Source organism: Cydia fagiglandana, chromosome 4 (assembly GCF_963556715.1).
Source record: "Cydia fagiglandana chromosome 4, ilCydFagi1.1, whole genome shotgun sequence".
NCBI classification, from domain to species: Eukaryota; Metazoa; Arthropoda; class Insecta; order Lepidoptera; family Tortricidae; genus Cydia; species Cydia fagiglandana.
Window position 1 is genome coordinate 317265 of NC_085935.1, and position 15764 is coordinate 333028.

Sequence of the window (15764 nt, forward strand, 5' to 3'; positions counted from 1 at the left end):
TTGTGCTGTGTGTGTATTATAAAGAGTTTCATGTCAAGATTGCTGACAAAAAAGTGAAAAAGTCGTTGCTAAGAAAAATCTAACAAAAACAGTAAGTTAAAAAAATTTACATTGCTATTTGTGAAAATAAAGGGAATGGCGGTAAAACAGCATAAATTCTGTTGGGTAAAAATACAAAAATGAATAAAGAGACTTTTTGTTACTGGTGTTTAATCAAAGATTAACTGATCAATAACAATATTGCACAATTTTTACGATACCGCCCCCGGGGCAGCCGTCGAGGCACCTCACGTCTACGGGCGAGTACTGGGGAGGGGCCACTTCAGTGATGTCCGGCGCGACGCCGTTCGGATTATAATCGCACGCCGTAACCAGCTCGCCCGCTAACATTCTTCTTTGCTGGTTTTGACATTCCTGCATCGCAAAAAAATTGTATTTAAGACATCGTATAGGCTATATATATAACATTATTCTTTTTGTGTACATGAAAGGAGGCCTGCCTCCAGCAGTGGGACGTATTGAGGCTGATATAATTATTACTAATAACTGTAGGGAACCGCCGGACCACTTAATTTGTCGATTTTCAGCAATTTAATAACAAGCGAGAAAACAAAAAAAAATACTCCTCACATTTTCCATATAGAGTCGTGCACCTCCAGCCTTATATTGGGTAGGCTGGAAGTTTATTGGATCACTAGTTGCGACGCCTGTAAACAAATGTCAAAATTACAAGTGCAATGAAATAGGTACAGTCACGATCCGTGATTATTAAGCCATTAAAAGTTCTTAATAGTTTAGGGTTCTCCATTTAAAGTAGCTAAATTGGACAGCGTAAGTATTGAACAAACAATTTAGCTAGGAGCCTATCTAGGATGGTAAATATTTAATTAAGTTCCTAAGATGTGAAAATAAACACATAAAACTGAGTTTCATCACTCAGCCAAGACTTTGAGCGCTACGTTGTGCCTGTATAAAATACTACTTCGTAGATGTAGAACCATACTGAGCAGAGGCGTTACCTACAAAATTATCATTTTTGACGAAAGTATTGAAATTTAACTAGTACATACTTTTGGACAGTGTTAGTTTGTAAAGTTTTATATATATATCAATGCAAAATTACAAAAAAGATAAAAGATAATAAAATAAAGGATAGCTAAGGGAAAAAGAATACACTTATACTCAACAGTGTAAGTACATACATAAAATATTAAAAATTTCTAGCGCTCATAATACATAATTTGTAAAAACTGACTATTAAAATCAAATAAAAATTTGCAAAACAATCAGATTGATCAAAATATTTTAATAAATTCCTTCTACAAATGACATAAGATATTCACCAAACAGCACAGTTCTGCAGTTGCTCTGCGCATCGGCGGCGGCGACCAGCACAGCAAGCGCAAGCAGCGAGCGAGCGATCGGCGACATTTTAATATTGTACGGCGGCGGCATCAAATTTGTCCTGCTGGTGCCACCGACTCAGTTATATAGTTCGTATATTACGCAATTAGTAATAATTAATGCATCTAAAACTTCATTAAATTTGTGCGGTACCTAGGTCCAATTCGATTTAGATAATAACCAATTAGGTAAATTAAGCCTTTTCCGGCTTCACTTACATGGAATAAAATACGATTCTTCAGTTTTTACAACATAAATGAATTGAAATGAAAATTTTTATTACATCATAACACCATCATAAAATTTTGATACGCTTATTATACAAACCATTAATAGCCGTACTTATGAAATGTACAATTCTAGTTTTTGTTCATCTATAAGTACTTAAATTCTCGACCCTCTACAATTTTTATAGAAAGTTCAAATCACCAAGTACGATTTTTTACCGATGAATAATTATGTACGTTTCGTTTATGCACCTTGCTATTCCATGACTAACCAGGATAATTAGCTTAAATATTAATTGAACGTTGGCATGGAAGTGCATACATTTTTACATCTTGGTGACTATCACAAGCAAAGTCAAGTGTCGTTGATATATTTGTAGTTAATAGGCTTTAATTGCATAATTAGCAAAAAGGAACAGCTAATGGTGTAGCTAATAGCATCAAACATTATTCGTAACAGATGAGACGTATTGCTTACTGTGTGGTGTGTGCTGTAAGTACATTTTTCTACTCCCATACTTTTATTTGTCATTTAAGATTTTAAAGTGTCGTGCACACACCTTTAAAACCCTATCTTATAGTTGTCAAGACAAGTGTTTAGTCTATTCGTCAGAAAATAATTTGTGCATACACGTAGTATTTTTTTGACGATTTTACAATACTTCGTGTAATGACCACTTAAAATTTTAAATGTCATCTCTGACAAATAAGTGAACCATAGAATTTTTTTTTTATTCATTCTTTTCACTCACGCCACTCGCCTTTTTTGACCTCTCTTAAACAACGGTTGCATAAAATACTATTATGAAATACCACACCTACCATACCATAGTCTTTATTAACACTTAACACCACAGACATGTCTTTTATCGTATTTTGTAAATAATCCATTAGAAACTGCAAATAATTGTTATGTAGGTTTATGTCTTCGTAATTTAATCAAACACTGATTTTACCAGCTATGGCTTAAAGTTTAAAAATATACTTTGTGTGTAACCAAGCAGCGCAAAACAAATATGTATAAAGAGGTAACTAATAAAAAAAATCATAACATTATACGAAAAATGCTGGAAACAAAAATTAGTAGATTGTTAACCAAGGGATGAAAGGCACTCATTTCTGCCGAGGTAGTTTGAATGATGCCTTTCACCCGAGTTAAACACTCTACTTTTCATTTCGAATAAGACGAAAGTAAAATGCATGTTTTTTTTAAAATATGACTAAGTACACATTTTTATATTATATCTCGAGGGCACTTTCATTTTCGATTTTTTAAATAAATATGACTAAGTATACATTTTAATATTATATCTTGAGGGTACTTTCAATTTCGATTTAGGCAAAGGTATCGTTATTTATGGAAGGTAGAGGTAAATCAGAATGGAAATTATAAAATATCGGACTTGGAAAATGCTCTAGTGCAGAAAACGTATCATTTTTTGCACACCTTTTAGAACAATAATGACCCTCTTTCAGAGCATGAGAAATGAAAAATTGTTTTGTTGTAGTCAATTGAATTCAGCGGACTCCCAGCCTAGTCGGTACATAGTGACCCCGCTTTTGTGATTGGGTGATTACTCTTATCAGTTACTTTTCGTTACGTCTTTCACCTTGTACTATAAACATTTTCTTTGCTTATTAAAGTTCAATAAACCAGCTAGCTTATCTTAACATATCTTAATAACGGGTCAAGTGCGTGTTTGATCACGAATTTTGATGGACTCGTATGATCTTAGTTCACCAGTAGAAAAAAAACAAACAATAAATTCGTATGTATTACGAAAAAGGTGTTTCTGAGACATTTACCGAAGCTATTTTCATTGTAAAGAGATTTTATATAAAAAAAAATTAAAGTGGTTTCGACGGGTATATCTATAGTTTCTGAGCAAAATTTATATGACAGGCATAAGACAGACCAAAAGACGCACATAAGCAGATATAACTAAATAATTAAGTTTCCGCCCTCATCAGCTGTCGTATTACTCATAGAAACCCTAAATACCGATGCAATAACCATATATTTTATTATTAAATATAAGTAGATTTTATAAATTAAACCTGCTAAAATAAAGAAACAAAGAAACGTAAACATAATATCCATCTATGAAAAGTCCTCTAGGTCTGAGGGATCTTTCTCTTTTACTCCAATGAAGGCGTAATTAGAGTGACAGAGAAAAATCCTCGCAATTTGCAAACTTCGATTTTCGCGGTTATAGCCCTGTCCCCTGCGAAAGGGTGCCCATGAGGATGGCTACTTTCTCTCGCTGGATGGCGAATTCTTTGGCTTAGGAATGGACCCTGTGTTTGTCCTAATATCATATTAGCATTCTGCACCTTTAGGTTAACATTGAGACGTCAGAACCTTTTTGCTATCTTAGAGATAAAATAAATAAATTGCCTTTTTTATCTTACTTAGCCATATATTTTATAACTTTCCACAAACGAATATTAATGAGCTGGAAATTTGAAACGGCCGTCAAAACAATAATAATATGGTCATGATTAAATTCAGATTGATGATTTACGACGTGATTTCAATGAAATTTCAATATTAGGGTGAAATAGGCACTACTAAGTTTATTTTTTTAAATATTTTAAATATATTTTTTTCTGATAAAGCTGGTTTGCCAGAAGTATAGCAAACAAACGTTTGGCCTGCCAGGCTGCAGCAAGCGTCGCAATTGAGGTGAAATGAGCAACTGCTCCTAGCAGTTACATGTAAATAATTAAAATAACGTGTCATGCATGAGGGTAGGTATAGTCGTAGATACCTAAAACTTGTTAGTTTTTAGTAAATGGTACATGTACAGTCACCTGCAATAATATGTTACACAAAGAAGGCCACAAAACTATCTGACACGATCTTATTTCTAGACCCATAAGAGCGTGTCACATATTTTTGCGGCCTTCGAAGAGTAACATATTATTGCAGGTGACTGTACAAAGATGTGCATTTTTTTTTTAACTCCCAGATAAATACATCATGATTTTTGATGTCACAGTGAGAACTCTTTACTAACGTAGTATTAACTACTCTCAACTACTTTGTGGTGACAGTGTGGACTGCACTTTACAGTATAGTCGATAATATAACGGCGTTGCCGTCGTTGACGCGCCATCGCCGCCGCCGCCGCCATGTCGCCGCTCGCCCGCTCGCTGCTCGCGCTCGCCGCGCTGCTCGCCGCCGCCGACGCCATTGCAAATCCTTCTTGCAGCGGCGTGGTGCTAGGACCTGGTGGTGGTGGGTATGCTGCGCCTTTAACGTTAATAGGTTTATTAATATTTTTAAGTGGTTTTTTCAACTTTTGAATTATTTTATACTACAATGCGTCTGTCCTATTTCACAACAAATTTTTACTCTTTAAGGCGCTGTCAATTCAGGCCAAAACTCGCTAAACACAGGGATAGCCGTGAGTGCCTGAAATCGCGGATAGTATTGTTATTGGGTTTTATTTTTTGTAGCAAAAAATAAATCGATCAGTCCGATCAACAATAAAAATAACTATGTATAATTTATGCATTTTAAAAGCAATTTTCATATTTAGAGCTTTTGTGCAAAAATCATACTGATTTATAATATGTATTTTTTTATCACGCGAAAGTTGTTTAATCAGATTTCTTATTGATGAAGTTAATAGAAAAAATTTAAAGATTGCTATTTTTTGACAACAGTATGATCCTATCTAAAGGTTATGGTTTCTATGACGCGCTTCTGTTTTTAGAAAACTTTGCTGACTGAACCCACGCACCTTCATTTTTCATAGTGAAGAAATGTAGGTACTGTATTTTAAAGCAACGCTAAAACACTTAAAACTAATCTTAACATAGTCAACTTAATAAGGCCTATTATAAAATTATTTTTATGTAACAAAATATCCATCAAAGGAGATAAACCAATTTTAATAAATAGAAAACTACGAACGAAGCCTGTTGCAGTTGTCATCTTCGATATGTTTGGGATTAAGCATGTTGATTTGCATTTGTGGCCACCCGACGACACTATAAATATTATAGATTTTGTTTTGTTCAGTGAATAAATACATATGTGGGGACAGTCTTACACAAATCGACCTAGCGCCAAACTAAGCAAAGCTTGTACAGTCGACGTCAAAGATATGTTTACACCTTTCGCTTTATTAAAAAGGAGTAAGGTGCAAAAGTGTAAACATATCTTTGACGTCGACTGTACTATGGGTACTAGGCGACGATATACACACGTATTTAGATAAATACATACATACTTATATACATAGAAAACAGCCATTACTCAGGAACAAATATCTGTGTTCAGCACACAAATAATTGCCCTTACCGGGGTTCAAACCCGGGACCATCGGCTTCATAGGCAGGGTCACTAATGTCACTATACCCACTAGGCCAGACCGGCCGTCGAAATGAAATAAGTAATTGAATATTAATTAAATAAAAATGAGTTTTTTTATATATTATATGACTCGAATATCATATAAATCTAAATAAATAAAATAAAAATAAAAAGCCTTTTATTTATGATCCCTTACTAACATGTTTTATAAATAAAGTTTTTTTCGTATCCTAGCCTAGCCTAAGTGTTATTTATTTTGGGATCCCCTCTTGGGTAAAGGCCTCCTCCAGCTTTTGCCACCTGTCTCGGTCTTGGACCACTTGTAGCCAGTGGCCACCCCATGCCGGCAATTTTCTTGATGTCATCCACCCAGCGCTTGCATATAGCGTTCACAAATCGGCGCGAGCAATCCTATCGTAACCACTCCTGTTTTCAAATCGTAACGAAATTATTTTTGTTTTTCAGGTGGTGATCCCTACAGCAGTTCTTTTGTAATAAAAGAAGATAACCAACCTAGTGGCACGGTTAACATCCCTGATGTAAGTTTTTTTTAAATATGTTTAGCGTAATTGTATCCGACATACGCAATAAAGAATCGTGTTTGTCATAAATTCTGACCTAGCCTTATTTTTATAAAACTAAATTAAATTCACCATTAATTTTTATGTTCCGCCAACTGCCAGAATGGTAAACATGAAACTCTAATAGTTTTGTAGGACTTGTCCATTTGTCAGTTCGTATGTCCATCCATCCGGTCCATCGGCCCTTATGTCTGACGAATAATATTGATCGGTTAAGATGATATAGAGTTTACGCCAAAAAAACTATTCATTTAATAAATTAACGTATAAATTTTGCCAAAGTACGTTGTTTTTCTTGTATATTTTTTTATTGTTGCTATTCGTATCTAGTATTATACGAAGGTACGGAATACTCCATTATGTGTGGTTCAACGTTTATATAACTTGTATTTTATTTTGTAAATAATCTAGAAATGCAGCCTATCCGGAAAAGAGATAGTGAGTGAGTACGTGACTGCGTGTAGTAAAGGAGGCAGTGCTCCGTACATCACGGCCGCGGGGAAGAGATTCTCCCCCGTTATCATCACGTGCCCGGAGGATGCCGGCGGCTGCCCTATTGTTGAGCTCAGGGTTTTTCAGGATTGTGCTGACAAGAAAAACATTTATTAAAAGAAATCTGATTATTTTTTGTGTTTTTATTCCAATTTCCTAAAGTATGTAATTTAATTATCCCCCCGTTACTACTTAGGCCGGGGTCGTTTTCACCCGCCGCGTGCGGCGTCCCCCCGAAAACGACCACTCCCGAGCATTCCCGAACATACCATTCAGACGCCGCGGGCGGCGGGCCACTGTCGGCCGCGGGCGGCGGGTGAAAACGACCCCGGCCTTAAGATAATTAATTGAAATCTCAAGCTTTCACGTGTTACTTACAATGCCGATGCCAACCCTTAAATTCAATTTTAATAATTTTCAATGAATTCGTTCTGCCTACTGCTAAGGACGATCGGCGATAACTTGCTTTGTTTATCACTACGTCACAAAACGAGGGAAAAATATGTGACGTCCCACGGGTAAAGGTACCTTATGGCGGTTGGCGCTTACTAACCGTGCTTATTAACGCCGCTCCAATATTATTGCGACGTAAGCGCCATCCGCCATAAGGTACCTTTTTTCCGTGGAACGTCACATATTTAGAATAAAAACGACAAAGAAATAGATATCTACGTATTAAACAAAAGTAAAAGGCGATGGTAGGTAAATACCAAATTCTATTACAAGGTCATGTTTAAGTCACAGTCAAAGGTTAAGGGATGATTTAGACGGCGCCTGAACTCGCATGCGATTTTAGTTACATTGCGAACTGTTGGTTACGTCAAATATAAGCGACGGATCAAAATCCGCAATGTAATGAAACTCGCAAGCGAGTTCTCGCATCGTCTAAATGAGGCATTAAACGAATACCCAAAGTCTAACTGCCCGATTCGAAATTTAATATTAAGTAACGTCTTTGTTTGAAGAAACTTCACATTTGACACTGACATATCTACTCCATATCGTTTTAAGATCTATTAATTGACGTATCTTGAAGTTCGAATCGGGCCGTAATTTCCCTTTAATCCCAAAAATTATCCGAATATGAAGAGTAAAAGTTTCCACTGAAGTTCAATTTACCAGTTCCTTCTAAATATCTATAGCAACGAAGTCGTGAGCATGAGCCGGTATTGTGGAGTATATCATTAGATTTTTTTTATTTTTTTATTTATTTATTATGAATGGGCTTACACATGGCCACAGACTAGCCGAGGCGTAGACGTGGCCTACGATGGAGCGAGCTCGCCCAGAAGGTGCCTGTTCACTCTTGATTTGAAGGTTGCCGGGTTATAAGAACACGGAAAAATTGAAAAGGACACAAAGAAAATAATTTCAATTAATTATTAATGGGAATAAATGCAAATTGATTATTAACTGCTACGAATCGATTTTAATGCCCATCACTCAAAAAAATGTTTACAAATAATTATTCGCGTTTTGAAAAGTGTAGGTATTGTTTTATACTATACTTAAAGGCCTCATGCACAACAGCACGCCTAACTTTACTGAAATTAGAAAGAAACGTGTATACCTATACTTACTCTGGCAGTCCAAATATGTCAGTAGAAAAAGCGCGTAATCCAAAATATGTACGGAACATCGATCCTTCGGCCCAAAGTATTTAAATTTGAGGGCTTTATCTACTGTCAAAGCTGACTTTCCAGAGTATAACATGGCAATATTGACAGAAGAACTTCGAGCAACACCGGCTTCCGACACGTCGGAAGGGAGGGGCCCAAGCGATATCTCGCCGTACAAATCTTTCTGCCATTTTTCGCGGGGGGAAAGGTGCACACAGTCGCATTTCTCACACACTTACATACAAAATCCAATATCAACATCAACATCAACATCAACATTTATTCAGCAAATAGGCCACAAGGGCACTTTTACACGTCAACATTGAATTTACATAAAAGCAAAAATAATAACATCAACAATTTTATAAAATAAAACTAACAATTCAATCTAACGTATTACAATTACTAAGAGATGTATATGGTCTCTTAATGTCGAATTACATACAAAATACAGATAAAAAAACACACACAAAAAAAATCTATAATATTTAGAGGTGTAAATGTCTCTAGGTGTCAGAACTATAAGATTATATAGTTTATCAAGTTATCCTTAGAGATGTATAGGGTCTCCAAGAGTCAATATCCTGTATAATTAATACATTCATTAAAAGAAAAGAAACATACGAGAACAGAATGAGGCGTCTCACTGTAATTAATTAATAAAAGTTACTAAGTATAATAGCTCGTGTTAGCTTAACAGACCAGTCTCCACAAACAGCACCCGTTCACGAGTATGACGCGTATCTCAGCCATCGCCTCCCTCAACCTTCATTCGGGAAAGTGGCGACCCGATCAACAACGCCACCGTAAGCAAAGACTTTTAAGCGAGCATGACATGTTCAAGCTACCGGCCTATATTAATATTAAAATAGTAATAACATGTAGCTGTAAGACACGGCATTTTGTGCTCATATGTTACATAAAAAGACAGTAATATAGCTTCACATAATTACTAGCCTAAGTTGACTTAGAGATGTAAAGGTCTCTAAGTGTCAGAAACATTAACAATATAGGTAAGTATGTACAATCAAAAATAATAATCAAATAAATAAATATGTACTTAGAGATGTATACATAAGGTCTCCAAGTGTCCAAAACTAAAATTAAATTAAACAATATAATCAAGCGAGAACATCATTGTCTCATGTGTCAATTCTACTGGACACTAGCATATTTAATTCACAATGTAAAAAAAAAAAACAACATTTATTTAATTCTTATTATACTAATGAAATCAAGCTACCGGCTTAAAAGCATCTCTATCGTTTATAAAATCATTTACAGTGTAGTACGCCTTACGTAACAAGGAGTGCTTAATGTGCGACTTAAATTTGTGAAGTGGTAAATTCGCTACATCAGTGGGGACTTTGTTATAAAAACGTGTACAGTTCCCGACGAAAGACGTACTAACCTTATGGAGGCGGTGGGCGGGCACAGCAAGTTTATGTTTGTTTCTAGTGTTATAGTTATGGATATCACTGTTAACCTTGAATTCGTGGATGTTTTTCCGAACATACATAATATTCTCTAGTATGTATTGAGATGCAACGGTAAGAACGTTAACTTCTTTGAATTTCTCTCTTAGGGATACTCGAGCGCCCAGTCCATAGATGGAACGTACAGCTCGTTTTTGCAGCACAAATATTGTCTGAATATCTGCCGCTTTTCCCCACAACAGAATTCCATAAGACATAACACTATGGAAGTAACTAAAGTATACCAGCCTGGCCGTCTCTACGTTTGTCAGCTGTTTGATTCTCCTCACTGCATAGGCTGCTGAACTAAGTTTTCCGGCTAGAGTGCCTATATGTGCATGCCATTGCAGTTTGGAGTCTAGAGTGACTCCCAGGAAAACAGTTCGGTCCTCAAATTCCAGCGTATCACCTTTTATTTTAATCTTGCTGTTATTTACCTGCTTGACGTTAATCAAGCAAGTTAAAATGACGTCAATCTGTAATAACGACACAAATACATAGAAAATGACACACGTCAAAGACAAATCTTGGAAACCTCGATCTCTTTTTGTGTACGGACGAGTGACTAGTGTCACAACACGCACACTAACACATTTTCGTTGAAGTATGTCATTATATTCTGAGAGATGAGAGGTCGGATTTGTCGCTCGACCGATCCGCAATTTGTACTGAGCGAGCAAAATCGATAAATCCAACAATTACTTGAGACTAAAATATAATAATTGTATTTAAATGTAATTTAACGTATGATATGTAAAAAAAATATTACATGTGAAATGTAACACTTTCTTTTTGTAAATTTGATATCCCCGACCTCTTTTTATAACAAAAAACCGAGCAAATAGGCATTTTTGTGCAGCAGTGTTCACGCGCGCGTCTGGACTAGCAATGTACAAATTGCAGAACATTCCCAAAAAGCGGAAACGTTCTCGAGAATGTTCTCAGAACATTCCTGCAACATGGAAATTATTGTTTAAACAAGAGAATATACTTGAAATAAAGTTTAAATACGCATAACTTAAAACTAAATGTTATTATGCATATATTATTGTCTATTGCAGTTAGCTATTTTGTTGATGTGATAAATTTACCAATAAGTTGCTTAAATTCTCACTGTATATCAGAGAACATTTCGACTTTCGACAATATTTTCCAAAAATTTTTTTTTGTTTCATTAGAATCTAGAGGCCTCTATCTCCCGCCATGCCAAATCTCAGCGCGCTCGGACCAACTTAAAAAAAATTAAAAAAAAAGTCGGCCATTTTGATTTTTTTTTATGCAGATTGTTTTGTCTCGGGGCCCTCTATGACATTTGGTCGAGCACCCCCCACCTATCACGCGCCGTTTAAAAGTTGCCATACAAAATAAAAGTGGCCAGTTATCCCGCAATTGTAGCATTTTTCCAAAAAAAAATTTTTCATAAGTATCTAGGGGACCCCGAGATTCCGTGACCAAAATTTCAGCGCGCTAGGACAAAATTAAAAAAGTTTAAAAAAATAGTCGGCCATATTGAAAAAAAATGGCGGCGTCAAAAACTGCAAGGGTCCCTCTATGACATTTGGTCGAGCACCCCCCACCTAAGTCTGACCGTTTGGCCGGGCCGTCATACATTTTTCTGACCCGAAGCGGACGACCAAAAGTCGGAATTTTCTGGGGGTAAGGACTACACCTAAACTATCGTGAACATTCATGTTATAAACTACGATAAATAAATAAATTCTAGTTCTCGAGAACATTCTCAGAAGTTACAGAGAATTTCTCATGTGGAAAGTTTCGCAACTTTGGAAAGTTCTCGTGCGTGCATTGCTAGTCTGGACTCGGTCTAGTGAAAAATCCAAGTGCAACTAGTTTTATTACCCGCGCTAGATTAGATTGACGCGCTAATCTTATACCTCGGCAGAGGGGAAATAGTGCGAATGCCGCCTCCCTTCCGTGTTGCTCGAAGCAGAAGAATGTAGTTATCAACGTTATCAACCTAATCTAAACAGGCCCTAAGAAAGTATATTAATTAAATAATTTTATCAAGCAATTGGATGTGGATGGTACGGTTGCCAATTATACTAAAGCAGCGCGCGCATATATGTGAGCCGTTAGCTCCGTCGCCCTGTTCCCGCTACCGCCGCCGCCGCCACCGCCATGTCGCCGCTCGCCCGCTCGCTGCTCGCGCTCGCCGCACTGCTCGCCGCCGCCGACGCTAAGGCGAACCCGTTTTGCGACTCTGCATTAATAGGTATTTTTTAAATATTTTTTTGTATAAATAAAGCGATTAGAGCGTCTGTAAATAAATGGATTTTATTTTATTTATTTAAGTAACAGTAAAAAACGTTACATCATGATTAAAACTCATTTATTTGAGAAAGAGGAGCGTAAATATTTCAATTTTTTCGTTTCTCGCTACCCTGCCGTCAATCTTATTTAATTTACCCTTTTGTAAATTATCTACTCAGTAGAAAATTATTTGTGATATAACTAAACTTAATCAAACGGAGGATTATATACTGTACCTTCCTAAAATCTACTCGCAAATTTATAATCTTTATACAATAACCAAGCCGATTTTCAAAAAATATTAGATAATAATTTGTCCATGAAAAATTGCCAATGTTTTTATTCCATAATTATTATCTGTAATGAACATCATTACAATTGCATAAGTAATTATATTCTTAATACTATAATAGCTAAAGCAGTCTTTACATTACTGTCTATAAATAGACCATAATATCCATACAGTATTTTAGTACCTACTTGTTAAATTTTATGATTTTTTACAGGCGATATGACAGACAACCCTATTACATTTCATTTGACTCTTGCTGGGGGTGAAGTCAAGCAAGTTCCTAATGTAAGATGTTATTTATAGAATATTTCTATATTTATTGTTTATGTAATTCTCACTGTGACAGAAAAAAATAATTTTTACGATACACTACTGAATAATTATGCAGACATTTGTCACAGTACTCACAGTTGAATACCACGATAGACACAAACTGATAATAATTATCACCTGATTTAAATCAAACATTGCTGATAGAATAAGTTTATTGATAAGGTAGATACAAATATTAAAAATGAAAATAAACTAACTTATCTATAAAATAAACGATTTCCCAAGCACGCGAGGCCGAAGGCCGAGCTGCGGGAATGAAGTGCTCGCATGCGGACCTCACGATTTTCCAAGCATGCGAGGCCGAAGGCCGAGCTGCGTGAATGCGGTGCCTCCAAGCGTTCTACATTGCTGATTAGTATGTCATTGAGTAAATAAAATAATATTTATAGTAACCGCTTGAGGTAACCAATTTATTGGCGGAAAATCCGATTATCTAAATACTTTAACACTATTTAGCCCATGAAACTAAAACTATAGGCAGTTCAGTGCATGTTCAGTGTTAGTGTTTAAGCTATTTTTTATATATATTTTCAGAAATGCGCCAAACCAGGAAGTGAGTTAGCGGGCGAGTCCCTCAACGTGTGTAATACGCCCATGTCTAAACCCAAAATTCAACTTGCGGTGGGCAGCCGCTTAAACTACTCTCCCATTATGGTCGACTGTCCAAGCTCTATTCCAGGTTGTTCAAGCCTCGATGTGCAGGTGACGCAGTACTGCAAGCCAGCTGGTTTGGCACCGGTTGTTTATTAGCATCCTATGTTTTTCTTGGTTATAATCAAGAATTAAATAAAAATATTGGATTATTTAAAACAGATTTTTATTTTAACCTAACTTGTCATAAATACACAAATAATAGCTTTTAGCTTCATTGGCAGGGTTATTACAGACAAGGCTTGATATTTTGCCATAGGTATATTATTGTCGTGAATTAGGTACAGTGCAGCATTCTTTGGTTAGTTGCCTGAAACAATTAGTTGCCAAGTCCTCAGAGACTACCATATACACATATACATGATTTTGGCACTAGTAGAAAGAGCTTTTAGTTTCACATAAGTTCTATAGGAATTCTAAAGTATGCCTGCTTTAGATCTTTTTATCCTATAATATTTGTTTTGCGGATACACTTCGACCCATGGGATTTTGTTGTGCAATTAATTACCCCCTAAAAAAGATCCGTCAACTACTCAAGAGCTTTTCCCACCATATCATGGGTAGCGTATTAAAGTCCTTTGGCTCCAGATATGCTGCTCCAAAGTCCTTCATTCTTTGTCTGGCGAGGGTGCGACATTCACACATTAGGTGTTTTAATATATCTTCTTCGCCAAACATACGACAATCGGTGTTGTCAGAGTGTCCCACTGGCCAGAATTCCTTTGATCCCGCAATGGCCAGTAAACACCCCTGTTATCATTTGGCGTTGTCTTTTGCTTTCCAAAGCATTTTGCTCCAACCGGAGTCTACTCCTTGCATAAAGAGCACTGCACCTACTTAATCTTTTTGGTTTGACCCATTGGTTGACTGGTAGAGAATGCCTTAAGGCATTAAGTCCGCCATTTGTACCTTCATGTATTGTGCAATAAAGATTAAAATAAATAATAAAATAATAAAGAGGTTTGCGTGATTTAGACCCGTCAGACTTTATTTCATTAATTTCATATGTAGTAACTCAATTAAAATAAAATATCGAAGGTAAACCCTAAGTAAAGATCAAGTCCAGATAAGGAGAAGGCCAAAACATACATTGAAACCGAGATCAAGACCAAACCATGCGAGTCCATACAATTATTTTAAATACACTTGTATGCGATTCTTTGTTTCCGAAATAAATAAGTAAATAATATATATTCGGAAACAGAAAGCATTCAGCTCATAGTTCTATTTACAATAATACTCCGTTGTTAGTACCTACCTAATACATACTCATGGAGAAATTTAGAGGAACGCTAGAAAAGGTTGAATTACTGGATTACAGCAACTAAATTTCAAAATTAGTACATAATTAAACTTTTTTTGCGTTCCGCTTAATTTGTCCATGAGTGTAGTTGTAACATAAATGTATTATCGTATATTCTTAATCGACAAAGTCACGGGTATTATTTCAATAAAGTATACCGTTATCAGAGCATATAATCGAAATTCAAAACGGCTGCTATTAAAATAATCTATTAATGAAAATAAATGTAAATTGATTACAAACGGCTAGCAATCAATTTCATTGCCCTTCACTCAAAAGTTAGTTAAAAATATTTTATTTAAAATTTCCTTTACAGACTCAAGGCCTAATATAGAATTATTATTCAATACTATAGTGAAAGTTATTTTTTTTTTTATTTTCGGTAATAGCAGTTCTGTTAGAGGAAGCGTCAGCTAAGACAGTCAAAAGTGCAGGCTATATAAATGGAATATATTAATTAAATAATAGAATGAAGCAATTGGATATGGATGGATTCGGTTGCCAATCATAATAACACAGCGCGTGTCAGTGCCGGATTTAAACATTTGCCGCCCGTAGGCTATGCCGATTTTGCCGCCCCTATCTGCCTCGCTTATAGGTTTTTTAAAGTACTTTCCTATCAGAGGCGTTTTTTTATAGTACTGTAACACACCATAGCCATATTAAAATGCATATAAGGTGACGTCACAAATTTCACATTCTAGATACAGATTTATATGGGCAGTTTTTGTCACTCAATGACGATACAACCTCTTTATATTTGCCTGATCTGATCGGTGACCGGTGGGTACCGCT

General features: G+C 36.0%; 3 protein-coding genes across 3 annotated transcripts in view; 2 read left to right on the forward strand and 1 right to left on the reverse strand.

Annotated features, from left to right (window-relative positions):
- The window catches only part of LOC134663417 (uncharacterized), a 68925-nt gene extending 61765 nt beyond the window's left edge, over positions 1-7160 (forward strand). Inside the window, exons 2-4 of the mRNA XM_063519787.1 lie at positions 4753-4872; positions 6421-6494; positions 6948-7160. Coding sequence (XP_063375857.1) covers positions 4767-4872; positions 6421-6494; positions 6948-7145 — 378 coding nt within the window. The 5' untranslated portion in view covers positions 4753-4766 and the 3' untranslated portion in view covers positions 7146-7160. The remainder of the gene's footprint in view (positions 1-4752; positions 4873-6420; positions 6495-6947) is intronic.
- On the reverse strand, positions 191-1509 carry LOC134664085 (uncharacterized). The gene is made up of 3 exons (XM_063520674.1): positions 1344-1509; positions 631-707; positions 191-414 (listed from the first exon to the last, which is right to left on the reverse strand). The coding sequence occupies exons 1-3, from the start codon at positions 1453-1455 to the stop codon at positions 229-231; spliced, it is 375 nt and encodes a 124-aa protein (XP_063376744.1). The 5' UTR covers positions 1456-1509; the 3' UTR covers positions 191-228.
- Positions 7161-12139: 4979 nt separating the features above from the next.
- On the forward strand, positions 12140-13825 carry LOC134664086 (uncharacterized). Its single transcript, XM_063520675.1, has 3 exons — positions 12140-12352; positions 12897-12967; positions 13550-13825. The coding sequence occupies exons 1-3, from the start codon at positions 12259-12261 to the stop codon at positions 13763-13765; spliced, it is 381 nt and encodes a 126-aa protein (XP_063376745.1). The 5' UTR covers positions 12140-12258; the 3' UTR covers positions 13766-13825.
- The last annotated feature ends 1939 nt before the right edge of the window (positions 13826-15764 follow it).

What these genes read in the sequence shown, in the direction of transcription:
- LOC134664085 (XM_063520674.1), bottom strand. Translation starts at nt 1,455, where the DNA reads ATGCCGCCGCCGTACAATATTAAAATGTCGCCGATCGCTCGCTCGCTG. An exon ending in CTGCAGAACTGTGCTGTTTG is followed by an intron (nt 708 to 1,343) that starts GTGAATATCTTA and finishes ATTTGTTTACAG; the next exon opens with GCGTCGCAACTAGTGATCCA. An exon ending in CACGACTCTATATGGAAAAT is followed by an intron (nt 415 to 630) that starts GTGAGGAGTATT and finishes TTTGCGATGCAG; the next exon opens with GAATGTCAAAACCAGCAAAG.
- LOC134664086 (XM_063520675.1), top strand. Translation starts at nt 12,259, where the DNA reads ATGTCGCCGCTCGCCCGCTCGCTGCTCGCGCTCGCCGCACTGCTCGCC. An exon ending in TTGCGACTCTGCATTAATAG is followed by an intron (nt 12,353 to 12,896) that starts GTATTTTTTAAA and finishes GATTTTTTACAG; the next exon opens with GCGATATGACAGACAACCCT. An exon ending in AAGTCAAGCAAGTTCCTAAT is followed by an intron (nt 12,968 to 13,549) that starts GTAAGATGTTAT and finishes ATATATTTTCAG; the next exon opens with AAATGCGCCAAACCAGGAAG.